This window comes from Chaetodon auriga, chromosome 21 (assembly GCF_051107435.1).
Source record: "Chaetodon auriga isolate fChaAug3 chromosome 21, fChaAug3.hap1, whole genome shotgun sequence".
Lineage (NCBI taxonomy): Eukaryota > Metazoa > Chordata > Actinopteri > Chaetodontiformes > Chaetodontidae > Chaetodon > Chaetodon auriga.
In genome coordinates, this window is record NC_135094.1 from 20,857,367 (window position 1) to 20,870,375 (window position 13,009).

At 39.3% G+C, this 13,009-nt stretch overlaps 1 protein-coding gene across 2 annotated transcripts in view; it reads left to right on the plus strand.

Moving 5' to 3' along the window:
• Nucleotides 1–13,009, plus strand: part of plppr4b (phospholipid phosphatase related 4b) — a 47,643-nt gene that overhangs the window by 21,062 nt on the left and 13,572 nt on the right. For both annotated transcript variants that reach the window (XR_013079379.1, XM_076761232.1), the window contains exons 3-5: nucleotides 6,948–7,077; nucleotides 7,526–7,721; nucleotides 12,204–12,261. Coding sequence is in view for 1 of the 2 variants with exons in the window: in XM_076761232.1 (XP_076617347.1) it covers nucleotides 6,948–7,077; nucleotides 7,526–7,721; nucleotides 12,204–12,261 (384 nt within the window). In the remaining variant the exon portion in view is untranslated. The remainder of the gene's footprint in view (nucleotides 1–6,947; nucleotides 7,078–7,525; nucleotides 7,722–12,203; nucleotides 12,262–13,009) is intronic.

Genomic DNA, 13,009 nt, shown 5'->3' on the forward strand with positions numbered 1-13,009 from the left:
GCTGCTTGGTTGGAAAGAAAACCTTCAGCCACTCGGCCCTTTGTGGAATAGTTTGGAGATGCCTGCTTTAAAGGGAGCCAGGGCAGAGATGCTTATATCGGAGAAATATGATCTCTCTTCCCTGACTTTGTCAGAAGAAGTGCTGCAGCGTTCTGGGGCAACTGGAGAATATTCAGCAACGAATTTGGGCAGCCTGATAGTAAGCAATTGCAATAATCCAACCTAGAAGTTACAAATGCATGGACTAGTTATTCTGCATCATTTTGAGACAGAATGTGCCTGATTTTTGCGATGTTACGTAGGTGAAAAAAGGCAGTTCGTGAAATTTATTTTACATGGGAGTGAAAGGACATGTCCTGATCAAAGATAACTCCCAGATTCTTTACAGTGGTGCTGGAGGCCAGTGCAATGCCGTCCATAAATGCTATGTCATCAGAAAGTGAGTTTCTAAGATGTTTAGAGCCTAGTACTATAACTTCAGTTTTGTCCAAGTTTAGCATTAGAAAATTGCAGGTCATCCAGGTCTTTATGTCCTGAAGACATGCTTGTAGTCTCATTAACTGATTGGTTTCTTCTGGCTTCACTGATAAATATAGCTGGGTATCATCTGCATAGCAATGAAAATTCATTGAGTGCTTCCTGATAATGTTCCCTAAAGGAAGCATATATGAGGTGAATAGAATTGGTCCAAGCACAGAACCCTGCGGAACTCCGTAGCTGACTTTAGCAAGCAAGAAGTGTCGTCATTAACGTGTACAAAATGAGAGCGATCTGAAAAGTAGGATTTAAAGCAGCTTAGCGCAGTTCCCTTAATGCCAATGAAGTGTTGGTCATGGTCAATGGTGTCAAATGCAGCACTAAGATCTAATAAGACTAGTACAGAGACAAGTCCTTTATCTGATGTAATTAGAAGGTAATTTGTAACTTTAACCAGTGCTGTCTCTATGCTATGATGCACTGGAAATCCTGACTGGAAATCCTCAAATAATCTATTGATGTGTAGAAAGTCGCGCACCTGATGAGCAAGTGCTTTCTCAAGAATTTTTGAGGGAAACGGAAGGTTGGATATCGGTCTATAGTTGGCTAAAACCCCTGGCTCAAGAGTTGACTTTGTACATAGAGGTTTTATTACAGCTGCTTTAAAGGACTGTGGTATATAGCCTGTTGATAAAGACAGATTGATCATATCTAATAAGGAAGAGTCAATTAAAGGTAAAACTTCTTTAAGTTAGGATGGGGTTCAGAATACAGGTTGATGATTTTGATGAGGAAAGTATTGAAATTAGTTGGTGAAGTTTGACAGGTGAAAAACAGTCTTAAACTGCGGCAGGTTTAATAACAGTTTCTACAGTTTCGGTGTTTGAAGACAAAACAGTACCTGTTGACAGCAGGAGCTGATGAATTCTGTCTCTAATAGTAAGAATTTCATTATTACAGAAGCTCATGAAGTCATTACTGTTCACAGCCAAAGGAATACATGGTTCAACAGAATTATGGCTCTCTGTCAGCCTGGCTACAGTGCTGAAGAGAAACCTGGGATTGTTCTTATTTTCCTCTATTAGCGCAGAGTAATAGGCTGGCCTAGCACTGCGAAGGGCTTTCCTGTATATTTTAAGACTGTCTTACCAGGTGAACCAAAATTCTTCCAAATTGGTGGAACGCCATTTCCTTTCTATTTTCTGTGAAGTTTGCTTTAATTTGCGGGTTTGAGGGGTATACCATGGAGCTAACCTCCTCTGTTTTATATTCTTCATTTTTAGGGGGGCAACAGTCAAGTGTCATATGCAATGAACCTGTAGCACTATCAACCAGGTAGTCAATTTGGGAGGGACTAAGGTTAGCGTAGGAGTCCTTTGTTGTATTGAGACATGGCATTGAATTAAATGCTGATGGGATCACATCTTTCAATTTAGCTACTGCACTATCAGACATGAGTCTCATATACGAATCTTTGCTTACTGGCTGGTAGTCTGGAATTCAAAAGTTATTAAATGATGGTCCGCTAAAAGAGGATTCTGTGAGGAGACTATTAAGTCTTCAATTTCAATGCCATATGTCAGAACAAGGTCGAGGGTGTGGTTAAAACAGTGAGTAGGTTCATGTACATTCTGACGCAGTGCTAAGGCTGTCATTATCAGTGTCAACATGTACATTAAAGTCACCTGCAATAATTACCTTATCGGTTTTAAGGACTAAACCTGATAAAAACTCAGAGAACTCAGATATAAATTCGAAATAAGGACCAGGAGAGTGGTACACTATAACAAATAAAACTGACTGCACTGTTTTCCATTTTTCATGTGAAAGAGTAAGAACAAGGCTTTCAAATGATTTGTAACAATCTAATCAACATTCTGGAATGCAGTGAATTCTTCCATCTCATTTCCTCCTCTCACCACAGCTGATTTATTCAAATAACTAAAAAGAATATTAAATAAATATGCATTAAGGTGAAGCATTTAGAAAATAATATGTACTTGAACTGTACTGTACTTGTTTTCAGACTATTGCAGAACCTGGCTTTCCATGTTCCAGTCATGAGTGACGTTGTGCACTGCTACTGTTAAGAAACTCTCAGCAGCCCTAGATGTCCACCATGACTGATCGTGTCGCAGACAACTGTAGCTTGTATGATCTGCTGGCTAAAATTAGAGGGATGACGAGAGGAAACTTTGTAATGGTAATAATGTAATGTAACTTACTTTCAGCATTTGTTTTAAAACCTGTGTTCTCAACAACAGTACAACAGAGTATGGTTGCATATCCGCTGCTATATAAAGTGTTTGTATTGCTTTGACCTGGCTGGAATTGTTAGTGAGAGGGTGCTTAAACGCCAGGGGAAGCTGGGTTTGCACTCCACTCTTTTTTTTCCTGTACCAGTGATGTTCACGCTTTCGTGAAGCTGTCTTAAATGAGTGAGCAAGTCTGACATTCAGACAGCTACATACGCGATCACAGTTGTACAATACCAGCAACACCTGACTTTGTCCATTGGCATTGTGTTAACTGAGAAAGCTTAATGTTCCCAAACAGCAGTCTTTAATGACACTGAAGGATCTTCAACCCCTGGTTTATCTGCATTCACCATAATTACTGGTGTTAATGCTGTGCTACATCAAGTATCATAAGATGTGTGGACACCTTCAAGGTACCATTACAGTCATAGGAAATTGCAATCATTACTCTATAGCTAGAAATGTAAAGAATTCATCTCCCAGCTTTTTTAAAGCTTGTTGCACCAATTCTATTCATTATATTCAGAGCACATTTATAACATTTCAATTTTAACTGGTATGGTTCATAAGGTCTGGAATACTGCTGATGAAACTCCTTTACATAAGGGCAATGGAACATGCAAACTTAAGAACCATAGATCTTTTTCTAAGCTGCTGAGCAAAAATACCGGAATCTCTTCTAAATAGTCAACTTAAATCATTGCACATTCTATTCTATTCTAATCGGGTTTTAGAGAAAAGCACAGCACTGTCACTGCTGTCACTCATGTTTTAAATGACATTATTTGGTTAGAAAGAGACACTGCGCAGCTCTATTTATTATTCAGTACAGTTGCAGAGTTACCTCATGAACAGAAGTCAGTGTGTCATTATTGGTAATGATTAATCTAAATTTGTGCAAAATGCAAGAGGTGTCCAACAGGGCTCAATTCTGGGACCTGTCCTGTTAACCCTTTATGGGGATGATATTGCTTCTTGGGTGTAACATCCATCTTTATGCCGACGATACTATTTTGGACCGTATTCTGGATGATATACATTCTGGTGTCAAGTCTTTTCAACACGACATTGCTGATTTCCAAGTTACACTCAGTAACCATAAATTAGTTCTCAATGCAGATAAAACTAAATTTGTGTTTTCCACCAGAGCTAAAAATATTGATTATGATAATCTCAAAATCAATGTCTTGACATGGCTGGTGGAGGTGAGCGCTGGCATTCTCGACAATGCATGCAATTCCACCTGGCACACTGCAACGCATTTCAGTAGCAAGTTGCTCAGAGAATACATACCAAGTCTTTTTTTTTTTGATGCTGCACCAAGCTGCACAGAGTAGATCAAGCCAACAATAAACACAACTGAAACAGACATAACAAGACATCATTTAACTATGTATCCTACTTACCCATGGTAGAGGCACAAAAATCAAGAACAAAAAGACCAAACTAGTAAAACTGAGCAAGACAACAAATTCAGGCAGGTAAAATGCTCCACTTCTGAATCTCTCTCGATGGGGTTTGACGGTGCATGTAGGACGGAACACAGTGGAACAAAACATATCACACTAACCTCTGCATTGACTGGAACTGCTTCTGTTTGGCAAGGCGTCTGATGTCACATGGCAGTAAGGATTCTAAAAAACAGAGGATCAAATGGTCTGAGGCTGGAGGTTCCTCACCCCTCATCTAAAGCCTACCTCATTTTTATCCTTCGGGTAATTGAAATCTTTCATCTTTTTTTTTTTTTATGCTTTTAGCTGTTCTTGTTTTAGTTGATTCATCAGCTTTATTATTCCTAATGTTTTATTATTTTTTCTCAATTGGCCTTATAATTTTTATTTTTTATTGTCATTTCTAACTAAGCTTTATATTTGTGTTTTGTGGTGTCCAGGATCATTTGTGAATGTTTTTTTACTCATCTGTATTCCCAAGTTAAAATAAAGGTTGAATGAATGAATGAATAAATTATTTAATTAATCCAGCCATGCAGATAGCTTTGGTTTTATTTGGGAGATAAATTCAAAGAAAATTCAAGCCCCAAACCACAAAACTAAATGAATTTTAATACATTACTGCAAGACTTCAATATAATTTTGGTCTTCCTGCTTTAGCTTTGATTAGACTTCCCCCCTAGAACATGCATATGATATTGAGTAGATTTTTTGTTTGTTTGTTTGTTTTTTCTTTTCAGTCCAGGTTAGTGTCTGCAGAGCCTCCTCTCAGGCTGTGCACAGCCTCTATATGACCTGAGCAGCAAAACCCAGGGGAAAAATTGTTCTACTTTTGAGTGCATGTGTATAACTGAAGGCAACATATAGTAATAGCCAGGCTCTCTGAGTTTGTTATAGTCAGATAGCGTTCCCAAAACGTAAACCAACCATGATCCTCCCAGCTTGATATTTAGAGTATTTTGAAACATCAACGTTGAGCTCTCTCATCAAAATCTTATTCTTTCCCTTCCATGTTCCTGGCTGCCAGGCTCCAAAATGCCTTGAACATTAAAAAAAGGCACAAAGAGGAAAAAATCCCCCCAAAACTCCAGGTCTCTTAGCTCACAGGCACTTCAAATGATTACCAGTGAATGGCTGAGTCCATAGTAAGTTGCAGTGTCATTTTTGGCAGGAGAGACACAAAGAGCTAAAACCACAGTGTCTTCCCATAAGCTCACTATCTAAAGTTAAGTGACTATCGACATGTGCAGCAGAGCTGTCTAACCAACAAGAAAAAGGACAACTCAACTCTCCAACACTGATCTGAGCCATGCACATCTCATACAGCCCCCTCTGATAGCACGTTTTTTTTTTTTTTTTTGCCTCACACATCAATAGAGTCCTCATATCAGCTGATAATACACTCTTCCAGAGAGATCCATCTCCCAGCAACGTGTGTAGCAGAAGAAGACCTGGGGCTTTTTTGTCCTCACATCAGGATGCCTCTCTCGGGCTGCTGAGCGATCAAGCGCTTTGACTGTCACTCTCTGTTAGAGCTCCTGCCTGCCCTCAAGGCTTATGGGAAAATGAGTTTGACTTTAGTTGAAGTTACTCTAACTCAGTTCATGTTCCTCTGATGAACTCATAAGACATGCCTATGTGGCTGTGGAAGATATTGGGTGAACTGGCTGAGTTTTGGAATGAGTAAAAAGATAGATGCTGTGGTTGGTAGAACTGCTGCTGTGAACTTTTAAGTTTTGAATTAATAAATAAGACTGATAACAGCGAGATGACAAGCAGCACTGCTGAGACCATGCAGACTGATGGTCAAAATGAGCTAACTCAACATGTCAGCCTATTGCCTTTAAATTAACAGGTTGCCCCATTGTGTGAAAATTGTCAACCTGATGCTTTATTAATACTTCAAAAAGTTGATGTAACATTCATGCTTAAACCTGATTGAAATAACATCTGTTTTACATCTGGTGTATTATGAATGTTTGTTTAAAAAAGACCTGTCAAACTGTCAGCGTGACAGCTGACCCATTCTTTCCCAGTTTGTAGCTCTTTGGCTTTTAGCGGAGGGGCTAAGTGTCTTTGTGGTCAAGATGTTTTTATTCTCAGCACTGAATACACAGTAAAAATTATCAAATGTGAAGGACTCTCAATAGCAATCCCTTGTCTGTAAGTGAAACTAAATAATCTAAATTCCAAAGACAAATGCAGAGAAACTGGCTGTACTTTGCAAGAGAATAAACCCTGGTTTAGTGAGACTCTTCAATACAGAGTGTGTCTGTTTCAGTATTATACTTCTAATCCCTCACTCTGTCCATCACTGAAGCCGCCTTCCCATTTCTTATGTTCATATATTGTTTGCTTCTCTTCTCTTTTCAAATTTATATACATTTATACATGAGTTGTTCTCCTTCCTTCCTTTCATGAAAAGATCTGTGATCTTAGATAGTTGCAGATAGTCAGATCTCCCACTGCAACACCTCGTGTCTTGGAGGGCTATGGATGCGTCAAGCTGTGGGACGCCGCCCACATCAACCAGCCAAACCACGCAGATTACAACCTTGATGTAAAAGTATGATGTAAAAATATGAAGTTGCATATATGAATATCACAAATAATCACAAAAAAACAATTGACTGGCTAGACCAAAAGAAGTCCAGGGTGTCATCTGCCTCTCCACAGTGCATGCTGGCATAAGATGCCCTTTGAGAAAATGTCTGCCACTTCTGCCTGTAAACACGTGAACAATGTGTTATTGTGTTAACAGATAATGATTGGCGAGGCCATCCTGTTCTGCTGTCTGTCTCGGAGGAAGAGTGGCGCTGGGGCTGAAGCTAACATCAATGCTGCTGGCTGCAACTTCAACTCCTTTATACGCAGAGCCGTTCGCTTCGTTGGTACACTGATTTATTTTCTTTCTATAGACTGGCCTGAAAGTATGGCCACTGACTGATCAGTATATTTTTCTGCTTTTTCTGTTAGCAGCATTAGGCAGAGGAAATATTTGGCAGTTGCTCAGCTTCTCCACTGAGCAAGAACCAAATTTTACTTTTTTACTTTTAGTCATGTTATGTGAAGATTTCTCAACCCAAACCAACCATTGTAGCGAAACTGTGTTGTTTTAATTTGTATTCATGTATATTTGAATTAGAAATAAAGCAAGTCCTACTATCTGTTTAACTGCTTATGTCTGTGTGAATTTTATACTGTTTGTCCATCAATGATAGAAACTATGCATCTTAAAGGCTGACTGTGTTAGAGTTTTTACTTCTGGCTTTACATTCAGCCTGTTTACTTGATAACATTGTTTGCCAACCATTACATGTCATCCTCCTCTGTCCTTAGGCGTTCATGCATTCGGTCTTTGTGCCACGGCCCTCATCACCGACATCCTCCAACTAATGACAGGCTATCCAACACCCTACTTCCTCACTGTGTGTAAACCCAACTACACCACACTCAACATCAGTTGTGAGCAGAACCCCTACGTCATGGAGGATATCTGTTCAGGGGCCGATCCTGGAGCCATCAACCAGGGCAGGTGAGGAGGCATTTGAGAAGATTTTTTTAATTTAAAAAGACACAGACTTCCACTGAAAGGTGCAAGGAGCCACACTAATTTCGTTTTGAGAGATCAAAATTTGTATTTAACTAGACAACAGAATAGATGTAGAGTATGGCATGACTCTGATGCTGTATTGATAGAATTAGTGCTGCGAAAATATTGTGCTGAATTAAGCATGTGAAATATTATAGTAGAAGGACGAATCACAGTGACATCCACTCTGATCAAGTCATCAATGGGACAGTGCTAACAATATCAACTGCTGTCAATCTGTTTATTTAATTACATCATATTGACCCTACTATTGTTTACCATGTTGCATTTACACTATCATGTTGTCATGAAAATGGTTCTCATACACTTGCAGTGTTTTATGCCTTATGATAGCAAACAGCGTGAGCAGCAGTTAGCAAGTTTCACTGTATTACCACAAGTTGCCTTGATGTCTGTAGAAGGATTTTGCAGATTGTTTTTTGTTTGTTGCTGGAATCTATTTTCGTGCAAATATGAGCCAGAGCAGATTTATTTTGCTCGCAGAGAGAAGTAGACAGAGAGAAGGGGATATCCTTGGGATATTCATGTTAATGAGGTTGCAAAGACAAGTGCTGACAGGTCCCTGGAATTCTGCATGGATTTTCAAGAAAACCAGATCATTATAATGTTTTCTTCCCAGTTGTTGAAGCTTGTTCCGAGTGATGACAAAAAGGAGACTCAATAATTAATACATGCTAAACTAAGATGACAAGAAGAAATCTAATATGAAATAAGTGCAGTCAGTAGATGATTTGAGGGGGGATGAGAGGGGATGCATACCCCTTGTTATTCTGCCACCCCCCTTCTCCATCCTTTAGTAACAGAGAGTGCAGCATCAGAGGCTGTTTCATTGTTGTGCTGTGTATTGATGAACCCATGGTGCTGTCCATTGTGCTGAAGTAGCACACAGATTTGTAATTGTGCCTTTTGGACTCAATTCTATACTATGATTTAACGTCTCTTACACGGACTGCCTCTCTCTGCCTCTCAATGTAAACTTCCCACTCATAATAGTACACATACTCAGTCACAAATCTTTGCAAACCACATTTACTGCATTCTTTATGTTATGTGTTTATATTAAAGGAAATGTTAAACATTTTAGGAAATTTGGGTATTTGATCTTTTTTTAGCAAACTAGAAACTGAGTAGTAATAATGTGTGGGCTGTGGCTCAGGAGGTAGTGCGGGTTGTCCATTGATCACAGGTTTGACAGTTCTATCCCCAGTTCCTCTTATTCGCGTGTTGAAGTGTTCTTGAGCTCCTGATGTTCAGGCCAATGCTTGCATGGTAGCTGCTGTTTGTGTGTAACTGTGCATGTGTGTGTAATAGCTAATATCCGTATTTTTGGAATATCCATTTCTACATCATTTTCCCACACATTAATTCAGCAAGGAAACCAACCTCTTTAATTTCTTCACTGGGAGATAAATGTGACTTATTTCCCTGTGATTTAGCTGTTCATGTGTAAGCTCTTTTTAAGTCCTCTGAAAGCAGTAGTCAATACAGACAGATGCAAAGCTAAATGATGCTCAGCAAACGTCCTCTGGACTGACACTAGCTGAAAGAGGCCATATTATGCTCAATTTCAAGTTCATAGTATTATTTTAGGTGTCTATTAAAATAGGTTTACGTGCTTTCATGTTCAAACGCACATTATTTTTCTCTTACTGTCCATTGCTGCGACACTGATTTTCTCTGTCTGAAACACATTTTATCTCTAGTCCTCCTTGAGGCCCCCCAACCATCAGTTCACACAGGCCTAAGCAGGCACCACTCAGCATATTTCCTGTCAACTCTGCTGGTGTTTTTAGCTTCCAGCTAGCTGCACCTCTATTGTGAACATCACCACAATAATCATATCTAAAATAAAAACATCACCACCACACATGTTTGAGCAGGAATCTGATCCATATTAGTCTTGGCCTCACTATCCAGTGTTACACCAATGTTACAGTTTTGTAATAGTCTTTGTATGGTCTGAGCAAACTAGCTGCTGGGTGCTAATCGGAATAACAAACTGCAGTTTGTTACCCTATTGTTACCTTCTGAACAATTCTTTCAAGTAAAGTTACATACCGCAGCGGCACATGCTCACATACCAGTGAGAATTCTGGAGCAGAACAGGCTTTGTACAACAACAAAGCTAACTTTAGGTGAGCTAACGCTGTATGTGCCGAGGTGTCTGCAGCCCTAGCATTTCTTCAACATGAATGCTTCAGATTTAACCAGGTACCTTAATGGAGGTTTCTGTGTGATTCAATGGGATATCTCCATGTGAGATTATGTTTATGTGTGGCAGTAGGCAGATAGGGATGTGGGTGAGGGGCATAAGGCTAGGTTTGACCCATTCATTTGGGACACATGTAGATTTGACTGCAGACTATCGGGTCTAAATATAACCTGCTGCTCCTGGCATAAACACTGTCTTCCATGCTCTCTGTGGCAGCTGTAGCTTCAGTCTCGTTTCCAGAGCAGCATGGAAAGCTGTTTTGTAGCAGTGGCTGTGCACCAGGGGTATTAATCTATTTTAACTGCAGCAGCAGAAGGACCAAGTGACTAATAAAAAATGCCATAGTTATGAATGCCTTTAAGCCAGCCAAAATAGTGCATTCCTATAGAAGGAAAGTTTTCAAGGAACCTTTTTAACTAAGGATCATTCTGTACTTTTTTTGGCCACAGTCTTGGACCCAAAAAAGTTGCTGCTACAGGACTAAAGACCGCTGGTTTGTCAGACACAAACCTCAGGTTGAAATAACTTGTGTACAGCTTCTTTTACAATGTAAGCACCATGGGATACCACTGATATGAATACTAGAAGAAGGGACACATGGTTGCATGTAGTTCGACTTCCCAATGACTCTCAAAAGAATGAGATAAAGAGAGCAGAGAGTTAGAAAGCTAGCAGAAGATGGACAAGAAATGGCAAAATTTATTTGCCATTTGATTAAGGACAGTTATGATGATCATCACCTCTACAGCATGTTGCGTCATGTTGGATCAGTGATTAGCATCCTGGCTTTGATTTCCGGCTGGAGTTGTTGCACATACAAAGTATCATTGTATGTAAAATAAAGGAGAATCTTCTCATTTCTTCTACGTCCGTTCATGACAATGTGACTGTGAGAGCAAATTACAAAGAACAAGTTAACTGTAAGTTGTTGTTTTTGTTGTAGCTTTTTATCCTTCATGTAATCATCCTAAACTTCAGTCACTCAGATGTGGTGGATACACAAACAGGAAAGATTAAAGTACTTCCTAGTGCAGTAACTACCTAGAGGTGAGGTGGTTGCTGCAAGTGGTTTGTTAAAAAGGGCTAAAAAAATGCCAACACTAGGTGAATAGGCACACACAATGTAGCTGGAAGCACTGAGGTTTATAGGGAATGTAATCAATCATTAAAAAACAGTGTGATATACAGTATAATATGTATGGTATGGGCCATATTAGTTAGACTGTGTCTATGTATATTTTTGCACAGACTGTGAAATTTGTCCACCATCATTTACACTATAAGCATGTCAGAAAAGGATCTCTTTACAGCCAGTATGAACAGGAGCAATGATTACAGCAAGCAAAAATTATTTTCAATTTACACATTGGCACCTGACTATAAGAATTGTAATAAATGTTTATTATACATATTTATATCGTAGTATTTAGAAACCCAAACTATTATCTGTATAACAACATACATTTATAATAATCTATGCATAATAGCAGATGCATAATAATACAGTTTGTGTTAATTAGTTCCATGCTAAAAGTAGGTCAGTTCATTCAAAAGCAGCACTATGAGTTTTCAGCTGTGAATTAATTTTTTATGGCTCCACAGATGTTGTAAATGATGGTTTAAGAGTGTGCGCGCGCGCGCACACACACACACACACACACACACACACACACACACACACACACACACAGATACATGCACAGATACATACAACTGCATGAATGCACCAAAATACACACATTCACACACTTGCATAGTCAGGAGCAAAGATGAGTGTTGGTTGGAGGACTGAGAACCAGGAGTCGTCAGATGTAGGTCATTGGGTTGGAGCTCAGTGAGAAACTGGGCCACAGGTTCACTTGTATTATGTAGCACACAGTCAAGCTCCTGCTACCACACTGCAGCATATGACTGTAGATCAGACCTTCATACATTCACACTTTATGTTTCATTGGTACTTGGCTATGCCTTTTGTTAAATCATTTGTGGGGTTCTTACATGTGAACAAAAACTAAAAGAACATGAAAAGATACAAATAATTTAGTTCAGGTGTGCATGTTCAGGGTGGTGTTTGAGATATTTCATTATGCTTGCATTTTGTTGATTATGGTCAAACTCTCTCCACCCTCTGTTGACACACATACAGATGTGAATGCTGCTTGAGTCTATTTGTGTTCTTTCCTTTCTTTCAGAAAATCCTTCCCGTCACAGCATGCTACCCTTGCATCCTTCGCAGCTGTCTATGTTTCGGTGAGTAATGGTTTGAGCCCACACAAACACTTAATGCTGCTCATGCTCCCACGAAGAGCCTAATTATAAAGAAGTAGAAGAGAACAAAGATTGAGACTGAGTGGTGGATAATGGAATTAGCCAAGATTACTTTTTCAGCATGATTATTTCCTCTACGCTATTTTTGCTTCATTATGTTGAATCCACTCATCTCAGTGTCAACTTTCCAGGAACTAAGAAAAAGCCAGGTTGCAAACATTTTTTTTGCAAGGTAGGTAGCTTATAAGCTAGTCTGCTGAATACATAATAATAATAATAATAATAATAATAATAACAATACTACTACTACTACTACTACTACTACTACTACTACTAATAATAATAATAATAATAATAATAATAATAATAATAATATAACCCTGTGTGGGGATGTGCAGTTTTCCCCTTCTTTTTCCCATTGTGTCTTTGTGTTCGAAGTGAATTCCATCATCAGCCCCACTGCCACAAGACTAAAACTCCCTGCCACTATGAGAATTCATCCAGTATTTCATGTTTCCCAGCTCAAATGTGTCTCATTTAGTCAGTTGTGTTCTCTAGCCAGATGCCCTCTTGGCCCCGGGGCAGGGGACTTTAATACCTTGTGGACAACCAGCCAGCAACTAACTCGTCACCCATGTCTAGGCTAAAGTTGCCTGCCACTCTTTCAGACTCTCTCCCTTCAGCTCCAAGCATTGGTGGACTGCAGGGCAGTGGACAACTTTATCGATAA